Raw genomic sequence first — 23,237 nt, 5'->3', positions numbered from 1 at the left:
AGTGAAGACAACTGAATCTCTATGCATTATAATTTCCATTTAACGCAGTGTTGAGCATTATTTACATCTTTGTCGAATATACTTTTTCTTCTATACAAAAGAAATATCCATTGAAAATATTCATGTTTTCTCAAAGAATACCCCACTCTGCCTGAAATGAGATTTTAGACTATATATTAATACATATCATGTAACTGTCATTGAAATTGTTCAACTCATCTGGAACACTGTTCATCATTATCATTTTGAAACCAGATGGAGAAACTAAGCAGTTCAGAAATGATGCATATCTCTATGGAAAAATATTGCATAATATACAGACATCACAGGCATTGTGAATATCTGAATATATGTGTCTGAATATAATTTTTACTGGATTTATTTTACAAAAAAAAGTTAACTATGACAAATTTGTCCTAACAATGAGAACCCCTGCTGTAAACCAAGTAAAAGAAAAAAATGTTATTACTGGAAGAATTATTTATGCTGTATAAATTATTTATAGTATCACCTTGACCTTCGAAGAAATGATTTTTGCAGTGGTCTTATCAGTCAAGGTAAAAACGGTTTCAGTCTGTATCTGTGTGTATGTGTTTACAGTTTATATTTATAATGTTATACACTGGGACAGGTAAGAATGGTTTTATTGGCCAATGACAATTTTTTCCTCTGTCTTAGACCTCTTTTTCTTTTGCTCAAGTAACAGCCATTTCAATTTTTTTTTTTTAATTTGATAATGTAAGCTTTAATTACTCCAGATGTTTTATGCTGGGAACTTTTATGGACACACTATGCAATGTACAATATCCTAGATGTATTTTGGAAATAATTTTCTGCATTAATATGGTATATACAATTACCTTAATAAAGTAGTAATGATGGGCACCTTCTTTATCCTATACTATTGTTATTAAAATATTTGTTTTATTTACTTACACATTTCCTTGCTGACTCAAATCCAACTTGTATTCAGGATTTTAATAATAATAATATGTATTTATTTGCAACTTAAAAAGTTGGATTTTACAATAAAAACAAATAGTCGTGAGATGCACAATCTTAAAATATACTTGCAAGTTTTAAAATGATTCGATACACATTAAAAATTCATAAAAAACTCAGTTCTTAAAATTAGATAAAGCCCATGGGATAAAAGTTTTTGACAATCGTGCAGTCCTCAATTTTGGCACAGTGTACTTATAAACCTGGCGCAAAGTGTAGGAACTTTCATTTATCTCTGGTAGCAAATGATTGATTTTGTGTCCTTCAGAGTACATGTTATGCAATAATGTTTTAGATAGTTCATCTCTTCTACAAGCAAGAGTGATAAGTTTACATGTTTCAAGTGCCCCATCGTAGGACAGCTCTGGGAATATAATCTTACATGCTCTAATCTGAATGGATTCAATTTTATCAATTTGTTGTTGTGTAAGACCTGGGTGCCACACCTGACATGCATATTCTAATGTAGGTCTGATTACTGATGTATAAAAGCTTACAAGTTCATTGGTTGGAATACCCGCTCTTTTCAGAAGCTTAAGATTGTGTAGCCTTGTACTTGCTTTTTTACAAATATCACAGATGTGACCTTCCCAGCTCAAATCACTACTGATCCTAACCCCTAAGAAGACAGCAGACCCCACTCTCTCAATCCTTTGATTATCTACTAGCAAGGGTGTAGTTTTGTGTCCTTTTTTGGAGAAATCAAATATGATCTCTTTGGTCTTGGTAGTATTTATTCTTAGTTTATTAGCATGGGACCAGAGAGTAAGTTCTGTTGTTGCATCAGGGAGATTGTCCTGCAGTTTGGTATTCCTGTAGCTTAGAATTGTGGTGTCATCTACATATTTGAATGTCACATTTGGTGCTCAGATCATTAGTCATAATGACAAATAAAACTGGATTTTCATGTCATGTTTTTTACAGATGAGAAACAATTTTTTTTTTGTTCGTTGGCATAATAATCAATTATTTGGATTTCCTGGAGAAAGTGCCTTACTTTTACATTTGCTTTTGTTGGTGCAAATAAATCTGTAAAATCTTGAAATGTTTCCTTTTAATCTGCATTACCAATAGATAAATGAAAGACACCGTAAAATTAAAAATAACAAGTTTATTAATTTAACATGAAGCAATAACATTTGTACAACACAATTATGTAACTTTGTGACAGAGATAGAAGTGAACTTATTATAATGAAGGCAGCATGATTTTTTTTCACAACTTATTTTTAATTAGAAACAGTATAGTGCGAGTTAAAATTTGATACTACAAATGTCATATTTCTCCTTCCAAATAGGCTTTATTCTGAAGATGTTCTTTTTATATCACAAAGTTGATAAATTAAATGCTAAAATTAAACCATACAAAATGTATTTAATAATATACTTATTAAGTCAATTTAAATGATTTTTACTAAGTCTTCTTAAATGAATCTTAATATTTGTATAAATTAATAAATAGAGTTGATATAAAAGCATAGTGAGTCAGTGGCATCACTGCCCCTAGTGTTCTGTATGCTTAAGCTTTGACTGGCACATAAACATACAGTATTTTAAAACAAGCTAGTAATTTCAAGTTTCTAGGTGACTTCTTTAAGTTTTTAATCGTATTCTTCCAATCTAAACAAAGAAGTGACATTTCTCATTTAACAATTTTTATATATGTCAATGAACATCTGGGTACATATTAAAAAACCGGTTCTTTGTGGACACGCCCCCTTCTGTTCTTTATACAACTTACGCAACTTATCCATGCGAAAAACAAATAAAAATAAAGATACCACGTACATATCTTCTCCAAATGACTTGCTCTTTTGGAGAATCACAAATTTGGAAGAGGTTTCCCTTTCAAATGTCGAAATTGATGCAGTTACGGACTGCTATGCTTTTCATCTCCATTGATCACAATTTCGCGGGGATTATAGCGTCATTAGCGATGACCTATTTATATACGACCTTCACATTAACGGCCATCTTGTGACGTCATGCCGACTGTAAGAATACGCATTTGTTTGCTTGTTGTCGTCCATAATTTAAAAGTAAAATATGCGGGGGAAAATGCCAGTTCTTTTATACGTTTGACACTCAGTTATCAGCGCGTTGAGAATAACGGATGCAAGGATTTTTAAAGGTGGAATTTTTTATGGGAATTTCACGCTTTCCCCACCCGGATGTACAGGTAAAGGGTCATGCGAATGCGAGGCATTGTCACCGATTCAAGGTGTGTTTATAAATAATGACATGTTGCATACTGTACATAATATCCGGGATGCCTTTGAGCAAACCATACTACAAAAGGGGGCTGATTAGGGACACGTACATCTATCCTAACTGCTTGGTGACTGTCAGATACTCGTACCGTGTACTCTCGTATACGGGTGTGACTGAAATGCGCAATACACTGCAATACAGCGCAACACAGTGCAATACACTTGATAACACAAGTTCAGTTGCAAGTAAACACAGGAAAGGGTAATCTCAAATAAAATAGGGCGATATAAAAGCAAAATATAGTACAAAGTAATTAATATTGCTGATACAACTTTGCAATTTTTTCATTGTTTGGTCAGGCGCCAAGAAAAGCCACTCACCAACATGGCTGCCAACCGTACAATATAAAAGTCTTGCTGATTTGTTAAGTTATATCAACGATATTACCTACCTAGTAATAAAGGTTGTTTTTATACCACCCTGCTTTGCTGGGAATGGTCATTTCTTTTGTGTAATTGCAACTGGATTTGATTTTGAAGTGTATTGCACTGTGTTGCGCTGTATTGCGTATTTCAGTCACACCGTGCATGGGTATATGCATGGAGTTTGCCTAAAATTGAGACTTAAAAGCTGGAATTAAGACAAATCTAACATTAAGTTATCATTTATGAGAGCTGGCACTGTAGCTGGCTTTGTTTACTCATTGGGTAATTCATGAACTTATAATGTCTCTCTATGCATAAAATTTTATGTATAGGATTAATTTCAAATATGAAATAAATCAAATCAAAATCAAATCCAATAATTTTGTTGTTTCAGTTAACATCAAACAAGTTTCAGAAGACAACACAAGACATCACATAAAAAAAAAGAGTATGTCTGGAGGAATGTTCCATATACTGACAATAACCATATGGGCCATATTAACTGTGTCAAGTGGAGCCACATTAATTGATGGTGGGATATTAGGACAGGTGTTAAGGGAAATAGCTAATGATGCACTGGGGGTAGAAGAAATGCAGGTGAGACATTCTGTGGTTACTTTGGTTTTATATATTTTTAACAGAAATGATGGTACCATCCTAAGGCAATGGAAGTGGGTGTGTGTGTGTGTGTGTGTGGGGGGGGGGGGGGGGGGGGCAAGTATATCTCCTGAATAGAGGCTATTCACCTGGATAGCCTCATTCCTTGATGAAGCTGCTGAGACTGTTAGACATCAAAATATTGGAAGTAAATTATGTCAATATTAAACTGTTGATTAAAGAAAAATACATTACGGACTGTATTTTGCAATATTTAGGCCACCAGCCTATACATAGCAATTTTCAATAACAGTAACAGGAGCTACATGTATTCCATCAGTACCCTGAGAGTTTGATTATTCATGCTTCTTTTCCAAGAATTGATAAATTAAAAGATAAGAAGTGGATGTATGTAATTTAGGTTAATGTAGGTGTGAGTCATCTGATGTGGTTACTGAATGATAATATGAAGCATATATTTACATGTATTATGTTTAAAAAGACAAACAGTTGGGCTTAGTGGCTGTACAAAACTGCCTAAAAAAGCAAATGGAAATAATTAAATCTGACAATTAAAATGATGTGTTAAAGACATATAAACTTTAAATTTTGCCCTGAAAAACAGATTTTATAACATATATAATTTTATAACATTATTTTATATTATTACAAAGAAGTCAAAAATTGATTATTGTTGCCTAAAATTTGATAATTGATGCTAGAAGAGTGTAGATAATGTGTGTTTTAAAATTTAATTAAATAAATTTTCACTTTAAAACTTAAAATATTGTTCAATAGCTTAAATAAGAAAGTGGGCACAATCAATTAAATGTAAACATTTTTCAGAATAAATATGCGAAATAATTTTCTGCTTGTTATATATATATGGACAAAAATTTAGGCAACAGTTAATAATCAGGGAGATAATTCTAAAAAATGTACAAATTAGATTTTAAATGATCACATAGAATGTTTTTATGTTATTATTTTGATTGAAATCTTTTACTTTTCAGGCAGAATATGACAAAGTGTCATATAGAGAAGATTCTATTGATGGACCAGGGAATATTAGAGAAGTAAATATTTGGGAGTTGTTTGGTACACAGTACCACTTGGTCAGAACTCTTTTAATTTTTTTAAAATAAAAATTTGCCATTTGAAGACCTGTTGACCAAAAAAAAGCCGACAAAGTTTTCATATAAATTGTATAGTTACACAAATCACCAATCCTGATAATTCAGTCTCTGTCAGTAAATTGTAACCACCATCATGCCCATGGCAACGTTACTTCAAATGATGCCTTGTAATCTCATTACACCAATCCTCATATAAATGTAATCCTCATATAAATGTTTTCCATGTATTGAAATTTTATTCAGCTTGCCAATTCGCTGAGAACCAAGTTCCAAGGTCCGATTTCTGCACTGACCAAGATCAAAGATGCCATTGAAGATGACTACGCCAGCTTCTCCAGTGTCAGATCTATGACACAGTGCTGCCAAGTGGTGGAAGCTACTTATGACAAGAGGTTTAGTCAGGAGGTTTGTGATGTACACATACATGTGCAAACATGGGCATATATACATATGCAGGGGCAGATATTCACAAATCACACATATACAAAGTTTACACTAATGCACAAAACACATGTATGCATGTATGCATGTGTACATATGCACGTATTTGAAAAATTTTATTTTCAAAAATTGACAGGTCAACTTTGACAAGGCTTGTGTGACAGTAGCAGGCCAGAGTTCAGTGAATAAAAAATTCCCTACGGCAAGGGTTGTGGAAGTGATGAAGGAAAACATCCGCATCAATCCAAATCTGAAGTGGCAGTACTTTGGAGGAGAAGATGGTATACTTCTTAATTATCCTGCAGTGAAACCCACAGGTGTGCCTGACTGTGATAGTTATGATCCAAGGTTCAGGTAAGTAACTTAATGTCTGACCTAAAATTTCAGGTTGTTGAGGACAATTTGTATGTGAAATAAGTGAGTTTTCTGATTTTCAACATTTAATTAATATCACTGAAACATGTTATGTTTATAACTTTTACAATGGAAAATGTAAAACATCAGAATCTTCCACTTACATTTGCAAAGGCAAAAGATATAGAGATGGATTTTTGATGGGCCATCATGATCATGGACATGTTCAAAAATCATTTTTAAAATTTAATGTCTTTGTATGCTGTGTTTGAATGCCTGAGTAAAGTGAAATTGGCATTAAGGAAAATAAAAGAGAATATTAAGTAGGGGTATTCTGAATGCATCTCATGGAGCTTTATTATCTCAAGTTGATGATTTGAAGAAAAAATCACTGCTTTTACAAAATATATAATTATGTCAAATTATGCAAAATTTTGTGACCTTTTGTATAATTTTGTATTTTTTTATTATTTGTTTGGATTGGTATATACAAACTAGGTATTTAGACAAAAACACAAAGAGACTATATTTTACAGTGTTAGAAATTAAAAATTTATAATTTCAGGCCATTCTATGTGTCTGCAGCCACTCCAGTTCCCAAAGACATTGTGGTTGTCATAGATACATCAGGATCCATGACAACATATCACAACAGCAAGACACTGCTCCAGATTGCCAAAGATGCTGCAAGAACTGTTGTGGAAACCTTGAGTGCAAATGACAGGGTGTGTCAGACATTTAATTTAATCTTTTTAATTGATAATTTACTTGTGTGGGGATGTCTGCATACTTTGTTGAGTCTGTTTTCAGAGCATTCCCAACAAAGAACTTACAGGGATGTGATTTTTCTGATTTTTCCAGATTTTCGTCATTTTTAGTGTGTGTGTGTGTGTGTGTGTGTGTGTATTTTTTTTAACTTTTCTGGCATAATTACACAACAAAATCAATTTTCAGGTTCACTCTTATTTTAATCATAGTCTTCAGTGCTCTGACTTTTATTATCTTTCTACAGATTGGATTAGTGTCGTTTTCCTCAGCTGCGTACACGCCAGTGCTGTCAGAGAGCACCTGTTATACCACATCTCTAGCTGCTGCCACGCCTCAAAATGCCAAGAACTTGAAAAAATACATTGATAGTCTGAGGGCAGTCGGAGCAACTAATTACCAAGCCGCTATGGAAAAAGCATTCTCTTTATTCAATAGTTCTGAGAATTCCTTTAAAGGTGAAAAAAGAAGTAGGTTTCATTTTCATTCAATCTTCCATTGATCTCTGCCTGTCCTGCCCACGCTAGCGAGTGGCATTCACAGACTACTCCACGCTTGATGATTTTGTGCCACTTGTGACAGCCTTCTGCTTGGTGCCATCTTTTGAGCTTTGCTTCGGTATTTCATTACTCTTTGCCTTCTGCTGTCAGACAAGCTGCCCATAATTGTAGGTCCTGGGGGTTACTGAGATTCAGCGTGCCATGGATCTTGAAAAGGTGCTCAGGCAGTAAGGGCACTTTTTGTTGGCCTGGTTCTCCCTTGTGGCGTTTCATGCCTCCTATAATGGACTTGAGCTCCCAAGAAGTAAGCGGGTTTCCCAAGTCGAACACCATGTGTAAAATTCTGACTATGTTAAGATATTGGCGGACGGTTGATACTGCACAAGATCGTGCCAGATATGCTGCATATCGACAGATATTTTCTTGTGAAATGGGAATTGGCGCACAGTTGATAGCTCTGCAGAACTTAACGAAAGCTCTTAAGTGAGACCTGTATGCAGCTTTGGTGGAATGAGCAAAAAGTTGTGACTTCCAAAACGCCACCTCCCTGTCTAGTTCTCTTCTGAGCTGTATGGCAGTGATCCCTGTGAAGACAAAAATTTAAGAGAATCTTCAGACATGTGATGATGAAGGCAGTATGTAGGAGGTGGAGTTGAAAGCAAGGTGTACCAATTGTTTATATAGTTAATGAATTCCCGTGCTTTGCCTACATCATGTAGTCTAGATATTGAGTCAGCAATGTAGTTATCAGTCCCTGCAATATGGGTGGCAATGACTGAAAAGTTGTAATGTATTGCTAAGTATGCGAGTTCTTTCAGTAAAGAGTTGCACATGATGTTGGGGGAGGCTCCTTTGTTCAGTATTTCCATTGCTACTGTACTGTCTGTATAAATAACAACACGCTTATTACGCCAGGCTTTGCCCCATCGATAGGCTGCTAGAACTGCTACGGCGAGTTCCTTAACATTGATATGCTGGACGCTTAATGCTGCACTGTCCGCTTGCCAATTGATATAAAACCAGTCACCGTAGTGGAACGCTCCTCCTGCGGAATTACTGGCATCCGTGAATGCGTGGACCTGCTCGCGCGTGTCCCAGATTAAGCGGGTATTATTCCCTGCCCATAACCACTTAAGCCACCAGTCGATTTCCCCATATATAGTTTGTAGCCTACATTTGTGCGATGGTTGCTGTAACATTGATAAAGCGTTGAAAATTGGCCGCAGGTGTGTCCTGCCCCAGGGTATTACGTTAGCTGCCCACGATAACCTCCCAGCTAATGACTCCAATTGTCTTTTTGAGGCTTGTGTGCGAAGGCGAAAGTTTTTAAGTGTCTGGCAGAGATCATGCACTTTACTTTGCTCTAAACTAGTGTACGGACCGATTTTGATGAAATTTTCAGGAACTGTCAGAAGTGGGCAAGGAAGACAATGATTAGTTTTTGGTGGTGGTCCGGATCAATAATCAATCAATAATAATCAACAATTGCTGTCTTGGCAGAGGTCTGCGCTCTTGGAGTGCTTTTCTAGTTTTGTTATGTTTTCCTTTTTAATTTTTTCTCAAACACTGGCATTTGTGACTTTTAACTCTCATCTGCCTGAGGCTCTGCACATTTTCTATATTTCCACATAAGCAGTTGTATTGTTTTTTATGTCTTTAAACATTATGTAATATTATTTTATGCACTGTCATCATTTTTCAAATATTGAGACTTTCATCATGAGAATTTGAACTCTCATGGTCCTGAAACTGTAATCTTACTGAAGGGGTGGATTGAGACCATCTTCTGGGTCTTCCGGAAGACGGTCAGGTTATTAAGTTTATATTGACTGGTATCCATTATTTTTTCTTTTGGAAGACCATCAAAATAGAGGATGGATCAACAAAGATACTTTGGAATACTGTCAGAAAATATCTCAGGGTCCGCTCCTGTTATTGACCATGTTACCTGTTGTGCATGATTAAAATTCAGTGTTGACTGACAGTGCTATTATAAGCATCATTTATTATTGCATCAAAATTGACAAAATGACCTTTTTTTGCATCTTTATTTTCTGTTTTTTGTCTGTACATTTGACAGCTTTGCTGCCTTGTTTAAATTTCTGACTGCATTTTATGATGTGTTGTTACACAGAATTACTTTTTTTTTTTACAAAATTTACAATGTTTTGTTAAATATTAAAATTGTAAGCTAGATGAAAGAATTTTTTAATTTAAATTCTGTGTTGCAAAGTAGAGTTTAACTGATGCTGTCACATGTTTTCTGTGTAAATAGAGTGCAGTATATTTGAAAATCCACAGTGATAAATTTCAAGAATAGTGCTTTCATCTCATTTTCATATTTGTGTTTCATTATTATGTATATTTTTTATCAATTTATTCAAATTTTAACATAGTTTTTACATGGCGTGATGCTTATTCAAATTTAAATCTCAAAAATTTTCTACCAAGTATCCAGCCTTTTACCTCTGAGTCATTAATTTCAGATAAAGTGATATTATTCCTAACTGATGGTAAAAGAACACAGGGCGGAAATCCTCTGGAGACCATACGGGATCAAAATGCCATCCTTGGCAACCAAGTCCTCATCTTAACATTTGGTCTCGGCCAGTGTAAGTCTGCATTTTAGATAATAATAATAATAATAATAATAATAATTGTTTAATAATTATATCATTTTGTAAATTATCATCCACAAATACCAGACTGAGTATTACCATCAACTCTATGTGGTGAAAGGTTGGGATTAACCAGGGGACAACAGACACCATTAATTTGCTTAAATTTATGTTTTTTCTGATAAGATGGTGGAGACACTAAGACCCCATTCCCATAGATTTTAGATCGATCTATCCCTGTGGGGAGTCTCATTAGATCACTGTCAGCTTAGCCGGCTTAAGCATCTGTCCCGCCTACTAAAAGCTGTAAGGGGGTAATTAACTATGGTGTGCGCTCAGCTGACTGCAATTTAGTGTGAATCCCCAGGGAGTTAGGTCGATCTAAATCTAAATCTCTGGATCGCTCTAAATATCTCGGAATGCACCCTTAGACAAGATCCATTCAGCTGAATTGTTCTATATTTTATTATATATATTTTTTTAGAAATCCACTACAAAGAAGTGAAAAATATTTTGAAATCGCCTTTTTTTAGTAGATTTAATAAAAGTCAACCATTCGTTACCCATGCACTCAAACATTCTATTTCAATTTTAGCCCTGGAGGAAAGTTCTCTCACTGAATTGAGGAACATGGCTGCCCAGACTTTAAGCAGTCAATCTTATGGGGAAATTACAGTGAGGCTTTCAAAACTTTCATAATTGCTTTTTTTCATTGATTTAATATTATGCTACTTTAAAGGAGAGATGATGATTTTCTATTAATGCTATAAATGCTAATTGGTTGAATTACTTAAAAATTACTTAAAGTATTTCTTTATATCACTTTTTCTCACGCTTGAAAAAATAATTGTTTTGTATATCAGGTGTGTGACTTGCATATCTTGATAATTGCTTTTGAGGGGGCTAGAAAAATTATAGAGTTAAACAATAAAAGGGAATGAAATATTTACTTAGAAATTTACCAAAAATTTTTACAAACTCCTTGCAGGCTGGCACCTTCACTCATGTTACTGACCCAAATCGTCTTCGTTCTGCCATGGCGTCTTACTACGACATCTTCAGCTCTACTGGCAGTCCCATTATAGACCCCCAGTTCTCTGTACCATATATAGACTTATTTGGGACAGGTAAGGCTGAACTTGATCATACCAACACCCAAGTGAATTGCTAAACTACATGTAAACTTCTTAATTCCTATGTGTCAGGTGCCATGATTATGAAACTGCACTGATTGACCCTAAAATCAGATCAGCTCAGTTAGAGAAATATGATTTATTCAACCTAAAACTATAATGTGAAGCTTAATGATGTGAGGCATTTGAGCTACAGAACAGAATAAGACAAATATTTTAAAATGCTAATGGAAAGTGGAATAACAAAACAATAAATATTTTGAAATGCTAATAGAACTTAGAATTACTTAAACATATTTATAAGGTCAGAAGCAGGTAATTTGATGAATATAATTTATATATTAATGTTTTTCTATAGATTGCTTCCTATTTAAATTTCAGGTCTCATCACCTCCATCTGCTTGCCTGCATACCACAGTGGCCGACTAATTGGTGTAGCTTGCTCTGATGTTGCCATGAGTGAACTCCTCTCTGAAGCCACCTATTTTGACAAGGGTGAACTGAGCTATGCCTTTGTTATCAATGGCTATGGCAGGACATATTCCCACCCTCTGCTGCCAAGACCCTATGATGTCACAGATGATCCTATCTTTGTGGATATTCATCACTTGGAGAGGGCACCTGCTGCGAAAGCAGTGATTAGCTCCATGATCAAGTTAGATTGGTTGCTTTTATTTATTAGCTTTATAGACAAATGTAATTTTCTGAGTCAGATCATACCCAGATTTTAGTGCTGTTTTTATAGAAGTATATCTCAAGCTTAAATATCCTTAGTTCTAGCATTTTATTATCTTTTTTAAGGAATTAGAGAGATGATATTTGAGATTTTGGGCATCAGATAAATCCAAAGAATCTGCAACTACATTTTTCTCATGACATACTGCTTCTTGAATTTGAAGCACTGTGTCAGATCTGTCTTCCAGCAGTATTGCTGTGTTAATCTCTGCCTACTTCAGGTCATTTTTTTAACTCTCTTCCTGCCACAATTAAAACATCTATTTTTTATTTTTCTTCTCAGGGGTGAGGAGGATAACAGCAGCTTTGTTTCCACCAGAACACAGGCCAGAGGAGATGTGTTCAGAGAAGGTGTCAGCATAACAAATGTCATGTCACATTACTTCTGGGCACCAGTAAGACTTCAGCTTCAAATAAAGACTAATTTCTGATTATAAGTAACTTTAAATGACTAGGAAAGATGCATTTGAAAACTTGTGACAGGGAGCTACTAAATTAAAGATTAATTTTAGTTTCAGTTGTGCTTCATTTAATTTTAATTTTTTAGTTTAAAGAAAAAGTTAAAATGTGCATCTGCGTACAATCTGACTAAATGGTTTACATGATTATGTGCATTTTAGACTGGCCCCATCATTATATCATTCTGTTATTTTTTACTTGTTTATTTCTGTCACAATCTCACTCTTGATTACATTAAGTACTGTAACAATGACAATATATCACAACACCGTGGAAATAACTCTTTTATCCCAAATAGGTGGCACTACAAGATAAGACCAACTCACGTTTTTTCAGATTCCTGGGAGTAATATCTCGGTATGTCTTGTCATTGGAGAGGGTGACAAAATCAGTGTGCCGTCACCTCAGACTGCAACGTCGGCCATGTTTAACTACCACAGATATGACCTCGAACCTCCATCAAGTCCATGCAAGCACTTTTCTCGATATGCATCGAAAGGTTCGTACTCTTTATAGTAACATATGCAAGAGCTTTAACATGTGTGGTATGCTGTGATAAGCCACATGGTTTTTTTGAATGAAAATGATTCAGGAAATTGATATTTTGTCGTAAAAGATCTCTCTTTAATTTTATCAAAATATACCTCAAATAGTATTCTGCAAAATGGTAGTAATAATGATGCAGAGTAGAAAAAGATGATATTTGTTTGATTTTAAATTATTGTCCATATTACAGACTCTAGTGCAGTGATGCTCACCCCAGGGGCCTTCAGACAGCCATATCACTATCTGAACACTGAGGAAACAGCCACCAATGTCACACAATATGAGAGATATCTCACAGGACAGAGCTCACAGAACCCTGGCTTGAAGGTTAGTTGTGTATTCTATATAAGGGCTCCTGAGGTAATCTGTGCCTTAAAAATGCAGTATTTGTGACAGATCTAATTGTCAATTCTAATGCAGGACAGGTGTCTGAGGCACAGTGTGGTGTCTGCAGTTAGGTCATAAGCCATAGGGATCATTCCCAGACCCTGTCGTACTAACTGTGGATCCATATATCTCCAAGGAGATTCTCACTAAATTGCAATTATCTTGTGGCTTAGAATTCTGTCACACCTACTGAAGCTGCTTGGGGGTAATTAACTATAATTGTTTAGCAGCTTCTTTGGGCATGCCAGACATCTATAAGCCCCTTAAGCTGAAAGCAAATTAGTGAGAACCCCGTGGAGATGGATCGATCCTGTTAGATTGATCTAGGTATGGAAATCCAGTCGTAAATACTCTTCCCTCCCCCCTCCACACATTTGACTTGTGATAGTTTCATGTAAATCTCTGGTGTGACATGATTCAAAATGTTCAAAGGAACACATCTGTGAGGATGTGTTCTCCTGAATTGCCTAGTAATTTAGAAACATAGGCAAAGACTAAGTCACCATTGTAAAGTGAAGTTACTTTAAAATAACTTGATATTATTATTATTATAGATTATTAAATTCATTAACCCATTAAAATATTTAGACATTTTGGTTGTTTGTCATTTAGTATTTTGCTGTCTGTTTTTCTTCCAGTTACTTAAAAATAATTTGATATTATTATTATAGAATACTACTTTACTTAATCCATTAAAATATGGATAGAATTTGATTCTGTTTATCATTTGTAGTATTTTGGTGTCTGTTTCTCTCCCAGACCTCCATTCTGGACAGTGTAGTGATCACATACAAAGCTGAAGAAATCTGGAAGAGGAAACCAGCAGACTTTGTTGTATATAGATCTATTGGAACAATGGACGGATTGATGAGACTTCTCCCAGGGTTGCAGCTGACAAAAAATTACGACCACACCAGGAGAGCTTGGTACCTGTTTATTTTTGTCAGATTATGTTTAGTGAATTAACTTTTACCCGAGTCTGAAGAAAAATCCAGTCTTATTATTGTTAGGCTAAGGCCACATTCAGAACAGTGGACTAACTAGTCTGCAGGTCAAATATGGCTTCCCTCTAAAAAACATGCCATCTAATCCACTAATAGACACTGAATAGATTCTCCTTGAACTGTTACCTCCATTTTTTAGGTTCAAGAGGACCTTAACATACAAGGACACAAATGTGGTTTCGCCGCCATATTTGGATGTTTGGGGTTCTGGCTATGTCATAACACTCAGTCATACTTTATATGAGGGAAAGTGAGTAATATCTGTAATAATGATAATAATAAAGTAGAATAATATCATATTTATTTGGTAGCAATATTCTAATGAAATAAAAGTGCACAATGCCATATTTTTAAAGGTAAAAAATTTCTTTGTTTTTAAAGACCCATACCATGTTTTACCCTACAGGCACATTCATAGAACATCATTTCACCTCCCAAGCGACAAATTTGATAATGTTTAACTTTTTTGGGCCAACTTTACACAAGACAGAAAAGTAACATCAAGATAGAAATATGGACATATTATATTTCACCATTATTTTTTATGTATTATTATTATGTCAGAGCTGGAGGAGTGCACACACTTGATGACAAGGTGACAGCAGTTATTTTGACAGACTTCACCATTACTTATTTCTACCAGGTGATTCAGGACAGATATGCAAACTGTAGAGATGCTGGATACAGGTAACAACCAATTACTTAAATTGTTTCATTATATGTACATTATACAAGTATTTTAAAGAAATCTTTTACTTTTGAAAAACTTTGGGAATTTTTGAATTTTAACCTAGTGCTTGATGATAGAAATATTATATTGAGAAAAAGAATATGTTTACATACAATATTCTTTTTTGTTAATTGGTACGTATGGATATTTATTATGTTTTAGCTGCTTAGTGATGGATTCCAGTGGTTTCATAGTAATGCATGATGATTTTGTAAAAGCTACAGACACACCTGATATTGAAAATGTACACATTTTAAAAAAGGTAAGCAATGCATACCTTGAACAGGGTGAATTACTTATTGTAAATTAGAATTCAGAATTGCTTATACAAGTTTTCTAAGATTGGAAAAACAAGGCAGTGATTGTCTGAATTATTTTTAATAATCAAAAGAATTAATTGCTTTTTAAACATGCAAATTGCAGTATTTAAAACAAAAACAAGGCAGCAAAGCTGTCAAATGTACAGACAAAAAACAGGAAAAAAAAAAGATGCAAAATAGGTCATTTTGTCAATTTTGATGCAATAATTAATAATGCTTATAATAGCACAGTCAGTCAACACTGATTTTTTAATCATGCGCAACAGGTAACTTGGTCAATAACAGGAGCAGATCCAGATATTTTTTCTGACAATATTCCAAAGTATCTTTGTTGATCCATCTTCCATTTTGGTGGTCTTCCAACAGAAAAAATAGATACCCATTAATATAAACTTTAAAATCCGACTGTCAGAAGATGGTCTCAATCCACCCCTTCAATAAGATTACAGTTTCAGCACCATGAGAGTGAAAATTCACATGATGAAAGTCCCAATATATGAAAAATGATGACAGTGCATAAAATAATTATATTACATAGTGTTTAAAGACATAAATACCAATACAACTGCTTATGTGGAAATAAAGAAAATGTGCAGAGCCTCAGGTGGATGGGAGTTAAAAGTCACATCTTAAAAATGCCAGTGTTGGAGAAAAAATTAAAAAGAAAACAACAAAAATATAATTCCAATGAAGCTGCTATTCACTGCTTCCTTATTATGAACACTATATTAACAAGTGTGCTTTATGAAATCTCATTTAATGGCCACTTAATTAGGCAAATGAGTTTATAGCACTGAATTAAGCCTGAATACCCAAGGGGAATTTACAGACTGACCACACAAAGTTGTCTATCAAAGGTCTTCAGGCCCATAAGTCACACCTTATATTAAGAAAAGCAGAAAAACAATAATGCACAAAAACAGGAGACTGTCAATTCTGATGCAATAATATATAATGTTTAACTGCACAATCAACATCAACTTTTAATTATGCACATCAGGTAACACTGATGAAAGTAAAAGCATAAGGCTTCAGGCTCATTAGAGTTCAAGTTTACAATTAGAAAGTGCCAGAATAAGAAAAATGAAAATTTCACAAAAAATGCATAAATTTAATAAAAATGATAATGCAATAAAGCTGGCTTTCTAATATGAGCTGTATGTCAATCCTAAGAATCATTCTTGTATAAGACTAGTTAAAAAAATAGAAAGTAACACTTCACTTTACATAATATTAATGGTGGCAGAGCACAAAGTAGTTTTTCTATCAATTTTGATGCAACATTACATAATGATTAACTGTATAAATACCACCAATTTTAAAATATCTACTATTAAAAACATGGACATTAAGAAAATTTGATTACCACTGGGCTTCATGCCCAAGGAAGCTCTAAGTCCCATATTGAAAATTGCAACATGTGAAAGATAAACATTTTCACAAAACACCTGTATTACTTCCAAACAATTAACTAATGAGACAATTTTTCAACTGAAGCTGTATTTCAATCCTATGATTCTTTCCAGTAAGTGTGAGAAGAGCAAGTTCTTTCTTTCACTGCCACTACGGAGGCATTGCCCAGAATAGGGTTTTGTGATGGCTATATATACAGACACATGTGTCTGTACATGAAAAATGTTTCCCTTTTCATATTGCAAAGGATGGATTTCATTTTCAGGAACCTGTAATAGGTTCAAACCTGATCACTAGGGGGCTGCTGTCCAAGAGAAGCTGCCTGGATTTTGAGTCAATCAAGGAACAATATTTTTGGCAGGTAAATGGTAGCAGTTTTTATAAATGTTTGATTAATATTTTATTCATTATGAAGGCATCTAATCTGATAAATTTTTTTGTACTGTCTCTTTTAACTGTTCTCTACAATAAAGTTAGAAACTTTACATACGTATTTCTTAAGTAAAATTTTGATATATTGTCCTATTAAACCAACTTGTTTGAATCATTTCTCAGGTCAGTTTGCCAAATCCTAATGGACTGGATCTCATGCAGAGCAGTCCATCATATGAAATACAACCAATTAATAACAGCAACATTTTCCTGATAATCTACAGGAAGAATATGTCAGAAAGTATTTCTTGTTCTTGTGTAAGTCAATTATATATGACTTTGAATATTATTTTAAATATTAATAATATTGATATAGCAAATAAATTGATTTATCATGTAAAGATTTTTATAAAAATGACAATCTTGAAGGCTTACTTTTCAATATTTATTTACAAATTGTTTGATTCTTCATAAATGAATCCCAGTTTTAATTGTTTTGCTCAAGTTGAAAGAAATATTTTGACCCTGTATCATTTTTTAATGTTTTTTACTTTCACAGCCTTCTAAGAAGTCATGAATTACGTCGCCTGATTACTTAATTACCCACTCACTTCCACTGTGGTGGCTTTCTGTAAGGAATGGGTCACCCATTGTTGACAGTTGTTAGCATTATTTTTTGGTCAAAATCAAAACACTGTAACTTAGGCTTACATCTCTGTAATATAATGGATATAATAGAATACTCAGTATCTGATACTATAAAGTGATGATTATTTTACAGCCTTTTAGTTGCGTGTCTCCGTCCAAGTTTGAATGTACTCCAAGACAAACTTGCGAGTGTCCCTGTCACAGCAAGGCCGACAGCTTTAACTACTGTACAAATTTTTACACCTTATTATAGTAAGTGTCCCTGTCACAGCAAGGCCGACAGCTTTAACTACTGTACACATTTTACACCTTATTATAGTAAGTGTCGCTGTCACAGCAAGGCTAACAGCTTTAACTACTGTACAAATTTTTACACCTTATTATAGTAAGTGTCCCTGTCACAGCAAGGCCGACAGCTTTAACTACTGTACACATTTTTACACCTTATTATAGTAAGTGTCCCTGTCACAGCAAGGCCGACAGCTTTAACTACTGTACAAATTTTACACCTTATTATAGTAAGTGTCGCTGTCACAGCAAGGCTAACAGCTTTAACTACTGTACAAATTTTTACACCTTATTATAGTAAGTGTCCCTGCCACAGCAAGGCTAACAGCTTTAACTACTGTACAAATTTTTATTATAGGAAGTGGTTGTGAAACATGCGGTTATCTTTATTCTTCTTAAACAAACCTTAAGGCACAACCACAGAATACAATTTTACAATACAATACAATGAATTTTTTTTCATGTCGGGTATAAATTGAAAGGAAACATTAGCTTTGCTGCTATTCATCTACTTTACTTCTGAGACAGATAGACCAGTTCATACTTCACCATTCTGTTTTAGATCTTCAATTATGATATTTACATTTATCAATTTCTTGTACTATTGATTCTATTAGACCAAAAATAATGAACCTGTATTTGAAGTAAATGTAGTCAATTGGCGGTTTCTGTGTAAAAAAAAAAAAAAAAAAAGCAGCCCCCTATCTCCCAGTTTCAGGGCCATAGGCCCCTTTTCTTCTAATATTTTTCTTAGCAACTTGTATTCATATCAAATATGAATGTCTTGTTCACTCTAGTGATTCGGCCCAAACCTGTGCCTCCCCAGCGCCTGACCTTACAGATATTGCCAAGGGGGAAGTCGAGAAGGTGAAAGACCTGGACCTCTGCATCCCTGTGAACTGCTCAGCTAAAAGTTCCCAAGAGTAAGTACAACTTGAGTTCATCCTGAGTTGAGAGGTCACTGAAACCTTCTTTTTTTTCCATCGGTGTGCAATTTGAAATAAGACTTGTGGAAGACTGTTTGCAAAGTGCTCAAAAAAAGCTCCTAGGAGTTAGTGGAAGACTTAACATATGATAACTGTTGGAGGTATTATGGAATTCGCCTGGTGATTTCTGCAGTCAGGCAACTAGAATTTAAGACAAAGACAAGTGTTTGCTAATGAACCACTTGCCCAATGTAAATTGGCTGTTATAAAGCACCCCCCCCCCCCACCCACCCACCCATCCACCACCACTATTTGATTTTCTTTTTTTTTTTTGCCCCTTACTTCCCCACAACCTCCCAAGTCTTTTAAAAATTGATTTTGGATTGGGGCAAGTAGAAATTTAGACGGCTTGTCAAGCTCTTAAGTGGATTGCCCTGAGTTCCCAAGTTTATTGCAGACTCCCCTCTGTTGTCAGGGTGCTTCTGTTGTTATAGCTCTCCTGACGGTGGAGGAGAGATTCCAGTTAACTCTGTACCACAGGGCTAAGCACATGGAAGTAGAAGTTAGAACTATTGGATAAAGTTTTTACTGTAACATCTGTGGTTAACTTGATCATAGAAGATTTTTAATGATTTGAAAATGACTTTCTTGATTATTTCCATTGAATTTTTGTTAAATGTAATTGTTATTATTATTTTGCAAGCTTCACCATTGTTGCTTGTTCACTAAGTGTTACCAGTTATTAAATTAACATTTTCATTTTATGTAGTGTGCTTGTTCAATCTTTTTCGTGTTTATTAAAAATTTTTCAACTTACTAATGTTTTTTTAAAAAGCTGTATCTTAATGTATTCCAGCTCCTGTTTCTTAGTGGCGGGGTGCAGTTGGTGCTCTCTGGGCAAAGAAGGAGAAACTTTAGAGTCCCCTTTCTGTGCTAGCCAGTCTGTATGTTACTTTGGAAAACTGGGTCAGTCCTGTTCTAATGGTATGTATTGCGTACACATGCACAAACTCTCACAAGTGCTTACACTCAAACTCTGATAAAAAAGCAAAAATTCTGGGCATAGCTAGTCGAAATGGTTCACTTCAACTTTAAAATATATTAATTTATTATAATTATTGTATTAATTTATGATAATTATAGATTTATTTATACTGACCCCATTACAGATACCTGCTCAGATCCTGAATGTGAAACACAAACATCTGATGAAAACAATGCAGGGGCAGTGGCTGGGGGAGTCATAGGGGCAGTTATACTACTTATCTTAATCATCACCATATTCATGTTGTACAAGAAAGGGAAGATCTGTGCATCTAAGCCCATAACACCACATACTGTGAATAGCCCCAGCTCCAATATCTTGGCTGTCTCTGATACAACCTCCCCCCCTGTGAACCCGTCTGCTCCACCCTCCTTTGGACACGTTTATGTGGACCCCCCACCAAGTTACACAGAGGTCTATCAGCAAGGGTTCACTTATAAGTAACAGTGCTTTTTTATTTCATCTTCAAATTTCTTATAGACAGGTGATATGATTAGGATGTGAGAGACAGAGCACTTGGCTTAAGCATCACTTGCACTTTAAAGTCTTGCCATTTCCAGATAATTTTATCTGAAATACTGGTATCAGGTGTGTGTACAGGATTGCAGTGAAGTTGCTTAACATAGGTACATGTTCCTCACGTTGTATAATGTGATTTATTCATCACAATTCACATTTAAGATGGGACAACAAATTACTTATCCCATGTCACATTCCAGACATGTTAATGTGATATTCAATACAAATTCACATTCCAGATGTGATAACATGATTTTCATCCCAATTCACATTCCAGATGAGCAAAAACACTGCTTTTTATCTCTTTATGTTCTTTGTATTACATATATTTAATTATTAACTATTTTTATAGGATATTATTATTATTATTAATACTCAAGAGAAGTGAAGTGAGAACTGAATCTCTATGCATTCTAATTTCCATTAAATTAACACAGTGTTGAGCATTATTTACATCTTTGTCGAATATACTTTTTCTTCTATCCAAAAGAAATATCCATTGAAAATGTTCATGTTTTCTCAAAGAATACCCCACTGCCAGAAATGAGATTTTAGACTATATATTAATACATATCATATAACTGTCATTGAAATTGCTCAACTCATCTGGAACACTGTTCACTCATTATCATTTTGAAACCAGATGGAGAAACTAAGCAGTTCAGAAATGATGCATATCTGTATGGAAAAATATTGCATAATATACAGACATCACAGGCATTGTGAATATCTGAATATATGTGTCAGAATATATTTTTTTACTGGATTTATTTTACAAAATAAAAAAGTTAACAATGACAAAATTGTCCTAACAATGAGGACCCCTGCTGTAAACCAAGTAAAAGAAAAAAAAAATTATTACTGGAAGAATTATTTATGCTGTATAAATTATTTATATTATCATCTTGATCTTCGAAGAAATGATTTTTGCAGTGGTCTTATCAGTCAAGGTAAAAACGGTTTCAGTCTGTATCTGTATGTATGTGTTTACAGTTTATATTTATAATGTTATACACTGGGAAAGGTAAAAATGGTTTTATTGGCCAATGACAACTTTTTCCTCTGTCTTAGACCTCTTTTCTTTTGCTCAAGTAACAGCCATTTCAATTATTTTTACATTTGATAATGTAAGCCTTAATTACTCCAGATGTTTTATGCTGGGAACTTTTATGGACACACTATGCAATGTACAATATCCTAGATGTATTTTGGAAATAATTTTCTGCATTAATATGGTATATACAATTACTTTAATAAAGTAGTAATGATGGGCACCTTCTTTATCCTATACTATTGTTATTAAAATATTTGTTTTATTTACTTACACATTTCCTTGCTGACTCAAATCCAACTTGTATTCAGGATTTTAATAATAATAATATGTATTTATTTGCAACTTAAAAAGTTGGATTTTACAATAAAAACAAATAGTCGTGAGATGCACAATCTTAAAATATACTTGCAAGTTTTAAAATGATTCGATACACATTAAAAATTCATAAAAAACTCAGTTCTTAAAATTAGATAAAGCCCATGGGATAAAAGTTTTTGACAATCGTGCAGTCCTCAATTTTGGCACAGTGTACTTATAAACCCGGCGCAAAGTGTAGGAACTTTCATTTATCTCTGGTAGCAAATGATTGATTTTGTGTCCTTCAGAGTACATGTTATGCAATAATGTTTTAGATAGTTCATCTCTTCTACAAGCAAGAGTGATAAGTTTACATGTTTCAAGTGCCCCATCGTAGGACAGCTCTGGGAATATAATCTTACATGCTCTAATCTGAATGGATTCAATTTTATCAATTTGTTGTTGTGTAAGACCTGGGTGCCACACCTGACATGCATATTCTAATGTAGGTCTGATTACTGATGTATAAAAGCTTACAAGTTCATTGGTTGGAATACCCGCTCTTTTCAGAAGCTCAAGATTGTGTAGCCTTCCCAGCTCAAATCACTACTGATCCTAACCCCTAAGAAGACAGCAGACCCCACTCTCTCAATCCTTTGATTATCTACTAGCAAGGGTGTAGTTTAGTGTCCTTTTTTGGAGAAATCAAATATGATCTCTTTGGTCTTGGTAGTATTTATTGTTAGTTTATTAGCATGGGACCAGAGAGTAAGTTCTGTTGTTGCATCAGGGAGATTGTCCTGCAGTTTGGTATTCCTGTAGCTTAGAATTGTGGTGTCATCTACATATTTGAATGTCACATTTGGTGCTCAGATCATTAGTCATAATGACAAATAAAACTGGATTTTCATGTCATATTTTTTACAGATGAGAAACAATTTTTTTTTGTTCGTTGGCATAATAATCAATTATTTGGATTTCCTGGAGAAAGTGCCTTACTTTTACATTTGCTTTTGTTGGTGCAAATAAATCTGTAAAATCTTGAAATGTTTCCTTTTAATCTGCATTACCAATAGATAAATGAAAGACACCGTAAAATTAAAAATAACAAGTTTATTAATTTAACATGAAGCAATAACATTTGTACAACACAATTATGTAACTTTGTGACAGAGATAGAAGTGAACTTATTATAATGAAGGCAGCATGATTTTTTGCACAACTTATTTTTAATTAGAAACAGTATAGTGCGAGTTAAAATTTGATACTACAAATGTCATATTTCTCCTTCCAAATAGGCTTTATTCTGAAGA

The 23,237-nt window shown here is 34.3% G+C and overlaps 1 protein-coding gene across 7 annotated transcripts; it reads left to right on the top strand.

Annotated features, from left to right (window-relative positions):
- Positions 1 to 6: 6 nt before the first annotated feature.
- On the top strand, positions 7 to 22,971 carry LOC106158641 (VWFA and cache domain-containing protein 1). 7 transcript variants are annotated; one of them, XM_087016538.1, is made up of 24 exons: positions 7 to 3,180; positions 4,032 to 4,234; positions 5,248 to 5,310; positions 5,614 to 5,775; positions 5,948 to 6,165; positions 6,731 to 6,890; positions 7,178 to 7,400; positions 9,917 to 10,042; positions 10,644 to 10,723; positions 11,037 to 11,175; positions 11,563 to 11,836; positions 12,200 to 12,311; positions 12,712 to 12,874; positions 13,112 to 13,248; positions 14,068 to 14,234; positions 14,452 to 14,562; positions 14,877 to 14,999; positions 15,205 to 15,304; positions 17,041 to 17,136; positions 17,331 to 17,465; positions 17,929 to 18,047; positions 18,881 to 19,006; positions 19,866 to 19,993; positions 20,179 to 22,971. In XM_087016538.1, the coding sequence occupies exons 2-24, from the start codon at positions 4,088 to 4,090 to the stop codon at positions 20,496 to 20,498; spliced, it is 3,429 nt and encodes a 1,142-aa protein (XP_086872664.1). In that variant the 5' UTR covers positions 7 to 3,180; positions 4,032 to 4,087; the 3' UTR covers positions 20,499 to 22,971. The 7 variants fall into 7 exon arrangements, with proteins under 7 accessions (XP_086872664.1, XP_086872665.1, XP_086872666.1 ...); XM_087016539.1 differs by having other exon boundaries at positions 7 to 3,222; XM_087016540.1 differs by lacking the exon at positions 7 to 3,180 and adding an exon at positions 3,282 to 3,339.
- The last annotated feature ends 266 nt before the right edge of the window (positions 22,972 to 23,237 follow it).

The sequence above is a fragment of the Lingula anatina genome, chromosome 7, assembly GCF_051362555.1.
Source record: "Lingula anatina isolate TDL-2025a chromosome 7, LinAna3.0, whole genome shotgun sequence".
NCBI classification, from domain to species: domain Eukaryota; kingdom Metazoa; phylum Brachiopoda; class Lingulata; order Lingulida; family Lingulidae; genus Lingula; species Lingula anatina.
Note: the sequence above shows the minus strand (reverse complement) of the source record. Positions and strands in the feature narration are given on the sequence as shown.

Coding starts and splice junctions, on each gene's coding strand:
- LOC106158641 (XM_087016535.1), top strand. CDS start 3,880: ATGAGAGCTGGCACTGTAGCTGGCTTTGTTTACTCATTGG. Junction 7,401..9,916: donor CTTTAAAGGTGAAAAAAGAA/GTAGGTTTCATT, acceptor CATTAATTTCAG/ATAAAGTGATATTATTCCTA. Junction 15,000..15,204: donor TGTAGAGATGCTGGATACAG/GTAACAACCAAT, acceptor ATTATGTTTTAG/CTGCTTAGTGATGGATTCCA.